General features: G+C 35.9%; 2 protein-coding genes across 6 annotated transcripts in view; both read right to left on the bottom strand.

Annotated features, from left to right (window-relative positions):
• LOC115997648 (coatomer subunit beta'-1-like) overlaps window positions 1-16,484 on the bottom strand; it is a 26,470-nt gene that overhangs the window by 9,118 nt on the left and 868 nt on the right. For 4 of the 5 annotated variants that reach the window (XR_004093767.1, XR_004093768.1, XM_031237242.1 and 1 more), the window contains exons 1-8: window positions 5,126-5,338; window positions 4,834-4,854; window positions 4,680-4,741; window positions 4,367-4,421; window positions 3,927-3,963; window positions 3,491-3,816; window positions 3,205-3,336; window positions 2,971-3,119 (exon numbers count right to left, since the gene is read on the bottom strand). Coding sequence is in view for 2 of the 5 variants with exons in the window: in XM_031237242.1 (XP_031093102.1) it covers window positions 2,971-3,119; window positions 3,205-3,336; window positions 3,491-3,816; window positions 3,927-3,963; window positions 4,367-4,421; window positions 4,680-4,741; window positions 4,834-4,854; window positions 5,126-5,128 (785 nt within the window). In the remaining 3 variants the exon portion in view is untranslated. Of the gene's footprint in view, window positions 1-2,970; window positions 3,120-3,204; window positions 3,337-3,490; window positions 3,817-3,926; window positions 3,964-4,366; window positions 4,422-4,679; window positions 4,742-4,833; window positions 4,855-5,125; window positions 5,339-15,148; window positions 15,204-16,484 lie in introns of those variants that run through there. The other variant, XR_004093769.1, reaches the window with a different exon arrangement.
• Window positions 7,044-16,484, bottom strand: part of LOC115995858 (coatomer subunit beta'-2-like) — a 17,884-nt gene continuing 8,443 nt past the window's right edge. The window contains exons 2-20 of the mRNA XM_031235006.1: window positions 15,036-15,203; window positions 14,803-14,951; window positions 13,692-13,760; window positions 13,234-13,384; window positions 13,080-13,145; window positions 12,546-12,734; window positions 11,985-12,125; window positions 11,818-11,892; window positions 11,556-11,732; window positions 11,363-11,454; window positions 11,160-11,276; window positions 9,971-10,085; window positions 9,787-9,858; window positions 9,327-9,523; window positions 9,143-9,236; window positions 8,308-8,434; window positions 7,940-8,055; window positions 7,487-7,657; window positions 7,044-7,053 (exon numbers count right to left, since the gene is read on the bottom strand). Coding sequence (XP_031090866.1) covers window positions 7,505-7,657; window positions 7,940-8,055; window positions 8,308-8,434; window positions 9,143-9,236; window positions 9,327-9,523; window positions 9,787-9,858; window positions 9,971-10,085; window positions 11,160-11,276; window positions 11,363-11,454; window positions 11,556-11,732; window positions 11,818-11,892; window positions 11,985-12,125; window positions 12,546-12,734; window positions 13,080-13,145; window positions 13,234-13,384; window positions 13,692-13,760; window positions 14,803-14,951; window positions 15,036-15,203 — 2,268 coding nt within the window. The 3' untranslated portion in view covers window positions 7,044-7,053; window positions 7,487-7,504. The remainder of the gene's footprint in view (window positions 7,054-7,486; window positions 7,658-7,939; window positions 8,056-8,307; window positions 8,435-9,142; window positions 9,237-9,326; window positions 9,524-9,786; window positions 9,859-9,970; window positions 10,086-11,159; window positions 11,277-11,362; window positions 11,455-11,555; window positions 11,733-11,817; window positions 11,893-11,984; window positions 12,126-12,545; window positions 12,735-13,079; window positions 13,146-13,233; window positions 13,385-13,691; window positions 13,761-14,802; window positions 14,952-15,035; window positions 15,204-16,484) is intronic.

Here is a 16,484-nt window from a genome sequence, read left to right as displayed (position 1 = left end):
GCTTAAATAAATAGGGCTCAACTCTGTGTGTGCTTTATTGAGCCCTAGAAATGAAAGATTGGCCTCAACCCAGTAATCATTTAGGCATTTCAAAATTGGTTGTATGCACAAGGAAACCACTTGCTATTAAAGATAAGGGAAAATGACACATTTTCCCCCTGAGTTATATGCATATAGCAATTTTTCCCTCCTGAGTTATTCATGTATCAACATTTGCCCCCTTCAGCTGTGTTAAAAGTGGCTGTTTTCCCCGTGATGTTAAATTGACATTTTTGCCCTTAAAAATAACTATTTCTTTTATTTTTCTTCTCCAACAAATTATTGCTTATATGTATGGATGACTATGATTCGATCCTAATCGGACACTGTAGTAATCATACCAAAATAGTATAGACGGTTCTGGTTACGATTCATAACCGGAAAAAAATAAAAATAAAAATAAAAAATTTGTTGAACCGTGAACCGGAACGGAACCGCAGTCATATATAGTGAAAATGATCAAACACTATTGGTAAATGATAAATCGGTTCGGTTCCAATTTCGATTTTGAATCGCAAATTCAAATTTTATTTATGTATTTATTTTTAAATTCTATTTCTTATTTTTAAAATAGTTTAAATTCAACAATTATTTTATTTTATTTTTTTCCGGTTTTGAATCGTAATCATAACCGTCCATACTATTTAGGTTCAATTGCTATAGTATCTGATTAGGTTCGAACCAAACCATGGTCTTCCATACATATAAATATTAATTTGTTGGAGAATAAAAATAAATGAAATAGTTTTTTTTTTTTTTTGAGAATAATGAAATAGTTATTTTTAAGGGCAAAAATGTTAATTTAACATCACATGGGGAAAAATCGCCAATTTTAAAATAACTAGTTATTTTAAAATTGGCGATTTTTCCCATGTGATGTTAAATTAACATTTTTGCCCTTAAAAATAACTATTTCATTATTCTCAAAAAAAAAAAAAAACTATTTCATTTATTTTTATTCTCCAACAAATTAATATTTATATGTATGGAAGACCATGGTTTGGTTCGAACCTAATCAGATACTATAGCAATTGAACCTAAATAGTATGGACGGTTATGATTACGATTCAAAACCGGAAAAAAATAAAATAAAATAATTGTTGAATTTAAACTATTTTAAAAATAAGAAATAGAATTTAAAAATAAATACATAAATAAAATTTGAATTTGCGATTCAAAATCGAAATTGGAACCGAACCGATTTATCATTTACCAATAGTGTTTGATCATTTTCACTATATATGACTGCGGTTCCGTTCCGGTTCACGGTTCAACAAATTTTTTATTTTTATTTTTATTTTTTTCCGGTTATGAATCGTAACCAGAACCGTCTATACTATTTTGGTATGATTACTACAGTGTCCGATTAGGATCGAATCATAGTCATCCATACATATAAGCAATAATTTGTTGGAGAAGAAAAATAAAAGAAATAGTTATTTTTAAGGGCAAAAATGTCAATTTAACATCACGGGGAAAACAGCCACTTTTAACACAGCTGAAGGGGCAAATGTTGATACATGAATAACTCAGGACATTTAATACATCAGGGGTGTCTAAATTAAATATGGGAAGAATTAAGGAGCTTCAATTATTGTCCTGAAAGAACAATTTTCCCCTTTGAAAGAGTTGGTACAGGTGCGACCGGACGACATAGCCCTTACTAGGATTATCACGGCCAATAATGCTTACAATCAATGCTATTTCCGCCGCCCTTTGTTGCAAGGCCACTGCTAACTCAAGATTCTTCACTACATCCGCCATGTCAGGCCGTTGCCGTGGTTCTCTACGCAAGCATCTTCCTGCGATTTCCACGAACACCTTCCAGCAGGCCCAGGGGCGGAGGCACCTTATGGGGTAGGGGGCCCTAGCCCCCCCTCCAACCCCCACCCCACCCCTTACCTCACCTTAAAATATTTTAATAAATATGTATGTATATATTGATATAGTAGCGATAAATACACTTTCACCCCCCCCCCCCCCCCCCCCCCCCAGTTATTTTAAAATTGGCGATTTTTCCCCATGTGATGTTAAATTAACATTTTTGCCCTTAAAAATAACTATTTCATTATTCTCAAAAAAAAAAAAAAAACTATTTCATTTATTTTTATTCTCCAACAAATTAATATTTATATGTATGGAAGACCATGGTTTGGTTCGAACCTAATCAGATACTATAGCAATTGAACCTAAATAGTATGGACGGTTATGATTACGATTCAAAACCGGAAAAAAATAAAATAAAATAATTGTTGAATTTAAACTATTTTAAAAATAAGAAATAGAATTTAAAAATAAATACATAAATAAAATTTGAATTTGCGATTCAAAATCGAAATTGGAACCGAACCGATTTATCATTTACCAATAGTGTTTGATCATTTTCACTATATATGACTGCGGTTCCGTTCCGGTTCACGGTTCAACAAATTTTTTATTTTTATTTTTATTTTTTTCCGGTTATGAATCGTAACCAGAACCGTCTATACTATTTTGGTATGATTACTACAGTGTCCGATTAGGATCGAATCATAGTCATCCATACATATAAGCAATAATTTGTTGGAGAAGAAAAATAAAAGAAATAGTTATTTTTAAGGGCAAAAATGTCAATTTAACATCACGGGGAAAACAGCCACTTTTAACACAGCTGAAGGGGGCAAATGTTGATACATGAATAACTCAGGAGGGAAAAATTGCTATATGCATATAACTCAGGGGGAAAATGTGTCATTTTCCCTTATCTTTAATAGCAAGTGGTTTCCTTGTGCATACAACCAATTTTGAAATGCCTAAATGATTACTGGGTTGAGGCCAATCTTTCATTTCTAGGGCTCAATAAAGCACACACAGAGTTGAGCCCTATTTATTTAAGCTCAGCTTAAATACAACACTACTAATCACCAAGGAACCATTTAATGAAAACTTTACCTATATGTTGTTGCATGCCATAAACGAACCGTACCATCTTCAGAACCTGTGATTATAATAGGTAGTTCAGGATGAAAACATACAGCAGAGACATTATGTGTATGCCCTTCAAGAGTTTGTACACAACTTTTAGTCTGGTAGTCCCACACCTGTTCCAAATATAAATAGAATTCAGATTGCACCATTCTGATCAACCAAAAAAAGAAAAAGTGAGAACAGAAATGAGTGACAAACCTTAGCAGTATGATCATCAGAACCAGTAATTAAGAAAGGTTTATCACCACCAGTGAAATAGTCTACACAGTTAACACCTTTCAAATGAGCATCCAGGGTAAAGTTTGGATCAGGGGAGCCAAGATTCCAAATCTATAAATAGAAGTATGAGCATCTTCCAATTGTCAAACTCAACCAATTTATATAATGATAGTGTTTGAGAGTACAGAAGGAAAAAAAAAAAACAAAAACAAAAAAAAAAAAAAAAAAAAAAAAAAAAAAAAAACACAACAAGAAAAACCCTTACCTTTATTGTTCGATCAAGAGATGCACTAGCAAAAGTATTGGTATCTTTTGGATTAAATGTCACTTGCATCACATAATGGGAGTGGCCCTCAAAAATTTGAGTGCATATCCAGCCCTTCTCCCAGTCCCATAGCTTTATAAGCATGTCATCAGAAGATGACAACACATATGAAAGATTAGGATGCACAGCTACACACCTAATATAATCAGTGTGAGCCTCAAATACTTTGACTTTATCCATGGTATTGTAGTTGTATACCCGAATAAACATGTCATCAGCACCGGCGACAACCCACTGCTTACGTGCTATGAACTTTGCAGACCTAACTGCAAGATAATAAAGTAGGTGTTACAGAACAGCCAACCTTCATCAAGGCAAAACGTTGCTTATACATATTCTGACCAACCAAACATTCAACTCATTCCTACTCAGGCACCTGGTAGATCAGTGACCTCAAAAGATTTTGCCATTGTCTGCAACAAACAAGATGAAGCATTCATTAGCATTTGATAACTGAAAACTTGTTTATCTAAGAAAAACTGAGTTGAATATTCAGCACCACCAACAAAAATAACTACTATTATTGCTGCAACTACTCCAATTAAGGATTTTATTCATGTCCCTAAAATATAACAACAATTGAACAAAATACTTCACTAGTTGCAGTAGATGAAAGACCCACTCTGTTAGCAGTAAATAAAAGCACATGCATATCATATTTAACAAAGCTTTTTGGGAGGAAAGAACACTATTTTAAAATCCAGGTAAAAGGCAAAACGCATGAGAAGAAGAGTGAAACATGTTGGCTACTAAATAGCACCAACCAAAACAACATAAAATGGAACACAACACAAGCATCAGTAAAGTTGCATTTACCTGAGTTTGGTAGTTCCAAATGGAAACAGTCCCTGAATATAAACTTGCTAATATCCTGGAGAAATAACAAGAGTAGGACCAGTGAATAAGTATTTGAATAACCTGAAGCTAATAATCTTCATCCATCAGGATAGATTTTAATCTAGGATAAGTTTTTTTTTATATATAGAAGTAGAACATTAGCATGTTTTTAAAGTAATTTCCTAGCCGCAGTGTAGGTCCAATATCAACTAGAATGACACTGTAAAGACTATGCATTCATATACATAAAACTTAAATGGCATTGTCTGATAAGAAAATAAAAGCTAGTTACCATGGCTCTGTTGGATGTAGATCCACTGACTTTACTCTTTCTGATCTTTGAGCAAGTTTTCTCTGATGCAACAATCAAAGTCAGCCTCTAGCATATTGTTATTGAAAATATTATCGAAACACATTAATGCATGTATTGATATATAGCAAAGTACCTTAATTTCCAACCTCAGAGGCTGCAGCATTTCACGGTCCGAACAAAAAGAAACAAAATTGAGTCAGTCAAAACACAACAGTACCAGATCTCAGCACACTAAAATGTTCAGCGAATTACAACTCCCAGCGCTCAAACCAGAATCCTAAACTACGCAATTCGCAAGAGAATCGTGAAAATAAAACCGCCACTCTCCAAACAATGATCGACGAGCCTCGCCAAATCCAATCAGATCTAGCTCGTAACTGAATACGGAAAAACGCCGAAAGAGCGGAGAAGACAGAGAGACTCACCATTTTTCACAGAGGAAATAGATGCTGCACAGATTGAATAACCGAACCGGAAGATCGGAGTGAAATAGGGAGACGAAGCAAACAAGCAAGCTTGGGTGCAATTGGAATCACCGGTAGTGAGACAGAATGAGATCAACGGAGAGAAACTGTAGAGGTTTTGCTCATTGTTACAGCGCGAGCTTCCTCTGCGAAATCTGGATTTGAGAAGTAATATTGGTGGTATGTTTTAAATGTTGTAACATATGAAGTAAATTATTAATCTGAAAATGAATATTTACTTTTCTTATACATTATATTATATTATTATATTATTATTATTAATTATTAATTAATGTCCAAATAAATAAATATCATCTAACTAGCATCATTTAGCTTCAAAAACCACCAAAGTGTCGAATCTCATATCTATTCAAAGATGCTTGCCAATAGCCCAATAGCATTAAGAGCTTACTTAAGGAGGTGGTGTCGAGGTCGCAAAGTGCATCCATTCCGGACAGGCTGATCACATATAATATCTTTGTGGCGGCAAAGGTTGGGCATTTTTTTCATCATAAGCAAATAGGGGTGATGAATTGGATTGCTCTAAAGTTGGACATGGCTAAGACATACGATAGGATGGAGTGAGGTTTTTAAAGATGATGTTGGAGGGGTTTGGATTTCCGAGGAAGTGGGTAAATTTGATCATGACTTGTGTATCAACGGTTAAATACAATATTATACTTAATGGGGATATGGCAGAGACAGTGGTACCTACAAGAGGCTTGAGGTTTTGGTTGTTGCTGTTGCAAGCGTAGGATAAGGGGGCTATTCATGGGTGCAGGGTGGGTAGGATAAGGGTGCTATTCATGGGTGCATAGTGGCTATAGGGGCTCCACCGGTCTCACACCTGGTTTTTGTTGATGATAGCCTTCGATTTATAAGAGCAAAAGTGGAGGCATTTCAGATTTTCCCGTTCTTTCCCCCGAGAGAGATAGTCCCCTTTTACCTAAATAAATTCATGGAATCATCCAAAAATTGGAGCATGAAAAACAATGAGAACCTTTTGGGGGAAATTCATATTACTTACTATTTCGTATTATATTCTGTTATGGTTGGCTTGGTTGGACTAAAAAATGAAGTATTCGGCTCCGTTTAGAAAAAAAAAAAATATATATATATATATATATATATATATATATATATATATATATATATTTTGATGATTTTTACTTGTATCATAACCGAATCATACATCATGATTGCTACCAGTCAGAGTGGGGTAAGCCCAGCTAAATAACATGATTGTAAAACCAGCTCTTCCTTTCATACACTAATATCAAGTGTTTCCTACATTCATGATGATATGTAAAGATTGGAACATTAAAAAAGAAAAAGAAACAAAAAAAAGTTAGCTCAAAAGAATGTTAACAAAAACAACTATGCGCAACTCAACTAATAACTCAAGCTTGGAAGGTGTGTATACAGTATGCTGACATAACTCATTGCTACAAAATCACACCACAAGTAGGCAGCTAGCCATGAACTTGGTCCCTTGATACAACAGTTACAACAAGCCTGGTGTAAAACAGCAAGCAAGAAACCACAGTGAATAAGAGGTATAAAGATGCTAAAAATAGAATGAGAAAAAAGCAACTCTACCAGTTTAGGTGTTTTGTCATTTTAGTTTCAAAATGAACAGATTAATTAAAATCTAAACTACAATAAAACATGAAAGGTTGCTTTTGATTCAATTTAGGCGAGTGTACAAGTAATATTTGGAACTCTAGAATGTGTGGGAAATGCAAGAAGCTCTAGAACCATATTAAACAACAACATCCGTTCATCAATCACATTACATTTAGCAACGAGAACTCAATTATCACCTTTTGATGAATTACATACAGCTGGAACCAACCTTCTTGACTGGAATCACTGATGTGGTGTAAGCACTGCAAAACCAATAAAACAGGAGGGGAAAGTAAGGCTCCATCACAGGATACAATACACAGCTGGACAAACAGGACGAGTGGAGGGAAAATATAGAAATGGAGAAGGATATGTGTCAGAGATAATCTACTACTCTAAAAACTCAACCAAATTCAAATAAGGATTTGATAATGAAAAAAGCACAAACAGTACAAGAAACTATAGGTCCTAGACCCAAAAGTGCTCCCCAATAATCTTATGAACTTTCCAACAAGGTCTTACAAAATTATTAACTACCCACCCACCAGAAAATCAGAAAGCAACATGAATAATAGAGTGATTAAAAAAAACGTGGGACAAAGAAAAAGACAAGATTTGGAAGCAAGCACAAAAGTCAGAAATAGTAGCTAAAAGAAATTGAACTAATCACCAGCAACAAAACTAAGAACTTCATACTGGTCCAACAAATTGCTTTTAGGCTAACTCTTCTCCTTCATTATTCATACCCCACTGTTCTTCAGTCCCATTTCCATTAATGAGTACTGCACCATCCATGGAGTCAGCATCCACCAGAACAGTCTCTTCTTGAGCATCATCTTGCACCTCATCCCCATTCTGGTCTGCAACCTGCACAAGAAAGCAAATGAAACACAACCCAAAATGAAGATACTCAAGTAGTGTTTAGTGACTAGAATAGAAAAAGTTTCAAAAGGGTCAAAAAATTCAGTTACTCTGCAGGTTTAAAATGGATGTAGAGAATGAAAAAGGAACAGGGATTACAGGTTACAAGGCAACATCTTTCTATAAAGCCATTCAAATAAAAGTTAAATTGTTGATTTCCATTTTCTCAATTTTCACAAATATGCATATAATAGTCCACTTTGCAATTGACAACACAATAATACATACCTCATGATCCAAGTCTCCATTCTGAAGGGGTTGCTCTTCATCCATCCTCATGTTCCTGAAAGCCTCCACGAGGTTTATTATTGATCTATCAGCTTGATTAACATATTCAGATGCCGGTGGAGAACAAATAACCGAGGAGTTAATAACCAATTTCAGATTAGATTACACACACACATTTATATACATATACATACACATACACTGATAAATCAAATTATAAAATTGCAGGATATACTCCAATTCAATCCTTTAGCATAATGGTAGTGATGCCGGGACAATAAAAAACAGAAAAGAAGGAACATCCTAAGCATATTTTGATATACTCCAACAGAATAATTTTAAGATTAAAAATATAAAACCAGAAGAAGCTGAAAATAGCCCTACATACCTTGTCTCAGCAACACTAGATTCAACTGCAAGTGCAACTTGCCAGTCTTCAAACAGGTTAGGGTATTCTTTGGGATCAGCCAAAGCCTCAGCAGCTTTTTGGTTAATCTGTATTCCAAAATTCAAACAATGAAATATGTCAAGGCATAATGTTGTGTTTGGGTGGTAGAAAGTGGTGAAAAAAAAATGGGGCAGAAGAAATGAGGGAAAGGAAAATGGACAAAAATTTATTTTTGGATGAGAGGAACTTAGGAAGGGAGAGAGAAGAGTCATAAACGTATATGGGGCATGTAAATTGTGTTGAGAACTGAACCAATTTATCTCCACATTTTCTTATCATTTTGGGGATTAAATATTTGATAGGACAGGGCGATGGGGAACTATTTTCTCACCCAATTTCCCTGCATTTTTTTCTTCCCCCAAGAAAGGATAAAACTTCCACCCATCCAAACACGATACCCATTGATTGTTTTAACTTTTCAGTATTAAGAGCCTATTTGGACAAATCAAATCTACATACCAAACGGAGTATTTAGGTAGCTTCAAAATGATATTACATCTAAAGTACGAAAAGTAGAGTGACCAAGTAGAAATCACCCAGAATACAGAAAGGTTATTGTTGAAGATTATTATGAAAATAAATGAAACCCCTTTGAGGTAAGAACATACTTCTTCCTTTTCAAGGAGCTTTGAAAAGGATATAAATGAGCAGGAGTGTAGAGTTAAACCAATACACAACTCTCAGAATCTCCATATAGCTCACAACTAAGCAATAAATTTTGAAGTATTTCAGATAATGGCAGATCAAGTACTAACCTTATTAAGGTCCTTTTTCCAAATCTCAACTATTTCAGATACTTTACTCGGTAAATAAGATCGCGCCATAAATGCAGCCTCAGGTAGCCGATTGCTGAAATATTGAAAAAACTTTCATTTTAATGTTACAAATTTAAAAGCACTACACCTGACAAGAATCTGGACAAGCAATCAATAGTACTACCTGTCAACCAATAGCTGAATGCACTCTTCCACTTTACCCAACATGAAAAGACAAAGGAATGAAACATTATTTTTCCCGTGCTCTTTGGAAAGAGATGCAAGTTCAGTTATTCCCTCGGCATCTCCTAGAGATGAGTACAGTAATAATAAACCACTCAAGTCATTTGCTTGCTTCAAACATTGCTCGGCCAAGTCTAACTGCAAAACACAACAAAAGAAGTGTCTTCAAAAGCTTAAGAAAAGGTAGAACATTATTATAAGCACTAAATCAAATAGCAAAACTGAAATGTAAAGGAATTGTCACAAGTGGTAATTTCACAAGTCATAAAATTTGTGAGGTCAACTTGTCAAAAAGCAATTACACTACTCCATATATTATATCAAGATAAGTATCAACAACAAACAAAGTTGAAGAGATTCAAGAGAAGCAATGTCAGCATAAATGGAAATTGAACAATTACCATTCCAGAAGACATAGCAAGTTCACCCAACTGCTTCCACTTGGATTCACTATGAGCTACTAAAGCAATTTCCTGCAAGTATAAAAGTAAAAGAAGAACACTTTAACAACTCTAACCACAGAACATAAAAAAAAGGAAAAAGAAGAATGCAATGTTTTGATAACTAAAAGTTAGATGCACTTGCCTTAGCAATGTCTAACTTCCCTAGTTGTATTGCCAGTTCAAATCTGTAATCAGGGTCAGTAGCAACTTCTAATGCTTCCTCTACCATCCCTCGAGATTCCAGGAAACGGGCCACACTGAGACAAAGGTCATTTCTTAATCATTAAACATACAATTTAATTTGCAAGAAACAAGATACAAGGAAGGAAATAGTCATAAAAAGAATACATATGAGTCCATTTTTATGTAGTTTTCATTTGCTTTTTTTTGCCACTTTTAGAATGTGTATTGTGCAGTAATGTAATGCAAAGCAGCTTTAAAGCCATTGTAAATAATCTCCTAACAGACAGTCCAGTATATTAAGTGTACCAAAATGGCATCTGCAATTTTCTTGAACCGAGTCCGTGACTCGTCCAAAAGACCAATTGCTGTTTTGCGAAAGAAGCAAGGTTATCAAGGCGGACTTTCTAGGCGAGATGTTGTCGACCGCCTAGTCGACTAGTCGACTAGGCGACCGCCTAGGCGTTGCCTAGGCGATGAGTAATATATATATATATATATATATATATATATATATATATATATAATCTGATTTAAAAAAATTAATATTAAATGTCAAATGCCATATTAATATTCCTTGAAACTTGTATTGCATTGGGCAACCCAAAAGTTCATTGAGACTTGTTCCTTGAGACTTGAACTATATTGGGCAGCTCAAGAGTCCTTTCTTTTTCTTTTTTTTTTTGAGTCCTTTCTATGTATGTATATATATACACAAAGAGGCATAGAAAAATCAGACATATGTACAGGGAAAATATAGAATATACAGCTTTCAACTCTAAACTGGGATCGGCGGTAAAAGTCAGTGCTTGGGCTAGGTTTAGGGAGCAGCGACGACACCACGACAAGAAGTCCGGTCGCTATCGGAGGGCTCACGTGCCGTCACGCGCCACCGTCTCTGAACTGCTCCGCCGTCACGCGCCGGCGCGTGCGGCTGTTTCCGGCGACTTCGCCGGCCGTTTTGTTCTAGACAAGGCGAGCAGATTAGGCGATCGTTGTCGACCGCCCAGATGCCTAGGCGTCGCCTAGGCGACGCCTTGATAACACTGGGAAGAAGTAATAAAATTCCAAACCCGATTGCAAGTAAATCATCATTTTCCAATGGCCAGATGATGTTGAAATAATTACAAATGGCTAACTACATGATGTACCTATTGTGATGCTCCTTAGGAATTGATGGTAAAACCTCATTTGCTCGCTCCAGATCACCACGCATCACAAGTGTCTTGTACTCAATCAAGCTTAGGAGTAATGTGTATCCAATAACACTAGGGCAAACCATTATAGAAGTCTATTAGGTATTGATCTAAGTAATAATCCCTCCATATAAAACACTATGAGAATCCCTACTCACTTGAACTCTTTGTCAATGAGATAAACCCTACTTTGATTTGCCAGATACCCCAGCAGGTACATTGGGCGGTCCAAATGAAACATTGTGGTAACCTGAAAATATCATATAAAGCATGTTGCTTGCTCGCGTGTAAGAACAAAATATAATCTGCAAGAGTACAATTTAAACAAACAATTAAAGATGTATTATTTACCTCACCACCAACACAGTAATTCAGTCTCCAGGAAGAATTATTGTAAATGAAGCAATCCCCAACCCATATTCCAGTTCTAACCCGTTCACTGATCTCATAAAGGAGTTCAAAAGCATCCTCTATGCCTTGATCATCAACTGATCTTCCACTATCAAAATGTGCAGAAACAACATCACGCTGCAATATTTAACTCAAATCCAATCAGTTCTTAAATATAAGATTATATGTATGAGATCAAGAATTGCTGAATGAGAGCTCTCACATTATATTTAAGAATGTAGAATGAAGCGTCACTTGCAATTGCTAATAAATCACCACTTTCAGCCCAGTAGAGATTCTGGAAAAATTGGAGCAAAACAGCAAATGATTATTGAGTAAATCAGTAGCCCTAGCCTAACAATAAATAACCACCCATCTTCTTATTCTTACTTTAACATTAACATCAATGCGTCGTATCAACCTGCAGTCAGCCCAATCATAAAAGCAAATGAAATCATTTGAGCACATCGCCAAAAGAGTACCCCCATATATGCGATCAGCAGAAAATGTAGGCCGAATGCTCTTCTTCTCCTGAAGGGCATTATGATTAAAAGGAGAAACTATAACTCACAGGCACCACAAGATTGTGAATAAGAGCAAAATGTGTGTAAAATGAATGTAATCTAGGGTACACCGTACACATAGTCAATGGAACAAGGTATTAAGTGGGCATTTGGTTCAAGTTATCTCAAATAACCCCAGGAATGTGAATATTGTAATATCATATTCCCTTGTTTAGTCAAGGGAATGTGAGATTTGCAAACTTTGTTTTTGGTAACATCCATGCAAATCACAATTCCCTCCACATTCTTAGGCTATGTGAGATTCCTAGGAATGTTACATTGCCTCAAAACATTCTTTGGAGTTTGGACCAAACACCTCCTAAGATTAACCGCCTGTAAAGAAAATGAAGACATAGGGTCCAATAAATATGAAGCGAATATATTTTACCTGAAAATTTTTACTGAATATCTTAATCCTTGATGTACTTTCCCTCACAGCATATTCTCCATCAGATGACCAAATAAATTCAAGTGCTGAGCCAAAAGACCGATTTCTCCAAGCTAGAGCTGTGTATATGATGTATTCCCCATCTCCACAAACAACAACAAACCTTCCATTGGGATTATGTTTTAAGCTCTGTAGAGTATGAAAGCAAGATGAAATAACATCAAAAGACATTTTAAGATTAATAATGCAGCTTACCTGAGTCTACTCAAAACTGATCCAATTAATAGGACAATCACAACATACATTCAAGTAAATAAAAATAATGCACATACAAAAAATACACTGATCAAAACAAAATATAAAACAGAATAATGGAAATGGTTATGTTATACAAAGACTGTTACTAAACTTTGTTTCTGGTCAATGAGAGTGCCAAACTGCCAATGTTATAATAGTTAAACTTGGAGCTGATTAAAATTCTTTCATTCTCACACAAATCCATATATTTAGGTTCAGAAAGTAAAGCAAACTCACTTGTGGGTAGAGGTCGCAAGTTCCCAACTCCTTGACAGCCAAGGGCAATCTTTCTCCATCAGTAACCTGAGGCAAAAATCAAATACTTGATTCACCACAAAGATTTTAGCTGTATAAGTGTTGTCACTAAAGTAGGACATAAATCAAGCAATACCTCGTAATCTGATCCTACACTCTTGATATTGACAGTTTGAATCTCATTATGCTTTGCCCATATGATTTTTCCACTGTTATCCATACTGGCAATAGGTACTTCTCGGCCCATTTTAACCATAATAGTTCCCTCATCATAACCAATCACAACCCTGTCCATTTAGCACAAAAGTTGAAGATGTAGTTTAGTCAGAAAAAATGTAGAACATAAAAGGAAAGAGTGAAAGACTACTTGATTCTCTTCACTGTTCTCTCAAGCTCAACACGTTTTAAAAATTATTACCAACATTAAGGCAAATATTTCCAACTTTCCTATCCAAAAGAGTGACATTCGACACTAACATCCTGAAATTTAGAATAGGGAATTTCTTCCATCTAAATGAAAATGTAAAAGGAACTTCACACTAAAATAAATGCATATGAGCAGTGACGTAGGTGCAGTATGAGAGAACAACTGACCTTCTTGAACCTTTGATATAACCAATAGCCCAGACCCTTTCAAGACCATAATTCAATGTGTTTTCAAGTCTGCAGGAAAAAGCAACCATTTAAGGTGACTCCATAATTGGTAGCACATATGACATCAACACTAAAAGAACTTAAGAATTGAAAAGTAAAAGATTCAAGTGGTCCTAATGCAGATACAACATAGAGCATGTCATTCTTAGTTTCTTACATAAAGAAAAACTGTCATGAAGTGAATAAATTGTGATTCAGAGGATCCTTTTTAAAGGCTCTATGTATGTCAACTGATTATGACTAACAACAATAAGATAGTTCATAGTTGTCCCAGGTAAGACATTTTCTTCAATCCTTAGATCAAGCAAAGTTCTGCTAAAAGAAAAGACCCTATTATAGATCATAAAAGAAATTTGATAAGTTAATCATCCATTTGAACAGAATAAAGAAAGTTGCATTTGAAACTGAAGTTTTTCACCTAGTTGTCTCTCTCTCTTGGCCTTCAACCCCCAACCTAGATCATTTTCATGTTTCAATGCTGTTCTCCCAAATGTGCTGTTAGCCAACAGCAACAATTATGGAGAACACCATCCTAATGATAGTAATCTTAAGCTGCTTTGCACTCTCTCATATTAATTATGTTCAGATTGGCCATTTTGCAAAGGTGACAACTGACAATATGTCATCCCTCCATATAACAGCTTTGCCGCCCCATTTTACCTAACAGTTGCTGACAAAACCTGAAGTCCCCAACAATACCTCCACTTATACCAACTACTATGCCACGACATCATGGTATAGTAAATTAATTTTAGCAATCAACCGTGCAGCAACTCAATTATATTCCCGCATGCCCCTTATTTCACTTTTCTTTGCTTATTTCTGATAAAGATGTGGTAAAATTGTTATCTTTAAGTGAGCTAGTCATTGCAAATGGTTTCCTTGTGCATACAACCTATTTGTTGAAATACCTAAATGTTTACCAGGCTGTGGCCAATCTTTCATTTCCTGGGTTCAATAAAGCTCACACAGAGTTAAGCCATAGAGATGTTCAGCTAAGCTTATATACACCACTACTAATCACCAAGTAACCCTGTAATGAAAACTTTACCTATATGTTGTTGAATGCCATATACGAACAGTACCATCTTCAGAACCCGTGATTATAATAGGTAGTTCAGGATGAAAACATACAGTAGAGACATTATGTGTATGCCCTTCAAGAGTTTGTACACAACTTTTAGTCTGGTAGTCCCACACCTGTTCCAAATATAGATAGAATTCAGGTTGCACCATTCTAATCAACCACAAAAGAGAAAGTGAGAACAGAAATGCGTGACAAACCTTAGCAGTGTGATCATCAGAACCAGTAATTAAGTAAGGTTTATCACCACCAGTGAAATAGTCTACACAGTTAACACCTTTCAAATGAGCATCCAGCGTAAAGTTGCATTTACCTGAGTTTGGTAGTTCCAGATGGAAACAGTCCCTGAATATAAACTTGCTAATATCCTGGAGAAGAAACAAGAGTAATGTTGGTCCCAAGGGGATGGGGTACAAGTCTAGAGGGGGGGGGGTGAATAGACTTGTATAAGATTTTGCAAATCTTTTCGACCTCTCGTGTGTATTGAACTCAGGATGTTTAGGTTCGATACCTCACGAGGTGAAGACAAAGTTTTATGCGCAGCGGAAAAGTTATCCCCTTTTAGTTAGCACGAGTTTGAGTTAGTTCGAGAGGTGTGTTTATATGTAGTGCAATCGAGAGGTTAGTGAGAGATAAATACAGAAAGTAAATGCGAGAGAGATTTTTAAGTGGTTCGGCCAACCCGCCTACGTCCACTCTTCTTCCAGAAACTCCCTGGAAGGATTGCACTAAAACTTTCCTTTTTAGTACAATATCGAGCGCTTGAGCTTTGATCACGAAGCCCGCCTCAAGCCTCAGGTTTTTCGCCCCGCTTCTTGTTACTCCACCTATCGAGCACTTGAGCTTTGATCACCAAGCCCGCCTCAAGCCTCAGGATCTTCACTAGACAGCTGCCAGGTTACTCCGCCTCTTCTTGCTTAATCCAAAGCAAGGACCTTTGGTTGTCACAGTTGAATGTAACAAGCTCCAATCTGACCAAAAGCTATCGTTGAATCAACTTCGATGTAGAGCAGCTTCGGTCACCTTCTAGATGTGTTGCAGTTTAAGCTTTGTAACTCTCTCAAACACTAAGATGTGTTTTTCTCGTTGTTTTGAATATCAGGATGATATTCCAGATTGAGCACTAGCACTTGAACATTTGAATTAGACACCTCTTATGATTTTCAGAATGAACTCACTTCTTCTGACGAAACTTCATCTTCTTTGTGATCTGTGTCTTCACGTCCTTTTTATATGAGAGTAAAGGAATAATTCCGTTGGAGGGAAAATTATTCCGTTTGAAATTTGTCTCCCATGCCGTGTATGGGACTTGCATCTTTTCAGCATTTTTCATGGAGTGGTGGTCTTGTAACTTGAACCTTTTGTTTGGTAGTGGATATTCCATAATCCACTTTCTTGAGTCCATGCTCCACTTGCTACTTTTGGTAAAAGTTACTCTTTTTAAATTCCCATTGATCCTCGTTCTAGGGAATAAGACCGACTTTGGATTAGTGCACCTTCTTTCCGTTTGTTGTGGAATTCTGATGTGGCATCCACTTCTGGCACCTCCTTAATATTTTATCTCCATGATATTCTTCTTCTCTAAACTTTATTCATGCTTCCTGACTGTCATTTAACCTTTTGGAGAAGTGTCAGTTTATCGAGACCAA

The sequence above is a fragment of the Ipomoea triloba genome, chromosome 11 (genome assembly GCF_003576645.1).
Source record: "Ipomoea triloba cultivar NCNSP0323 chromosome 11, ASM357664v1".
Classification (NCBI taxonomy): Eukaryota; Viridiplantae; Streptophyta; class Magnoliopsida; order Solanales; family Convolvulaceae; genus Ipomoea; species Ipomoea triloba.
Note: the sequence above shows the minus strand (reverse complement) of the source record. Positions and strands in the feature narration are given on the sequence as shown.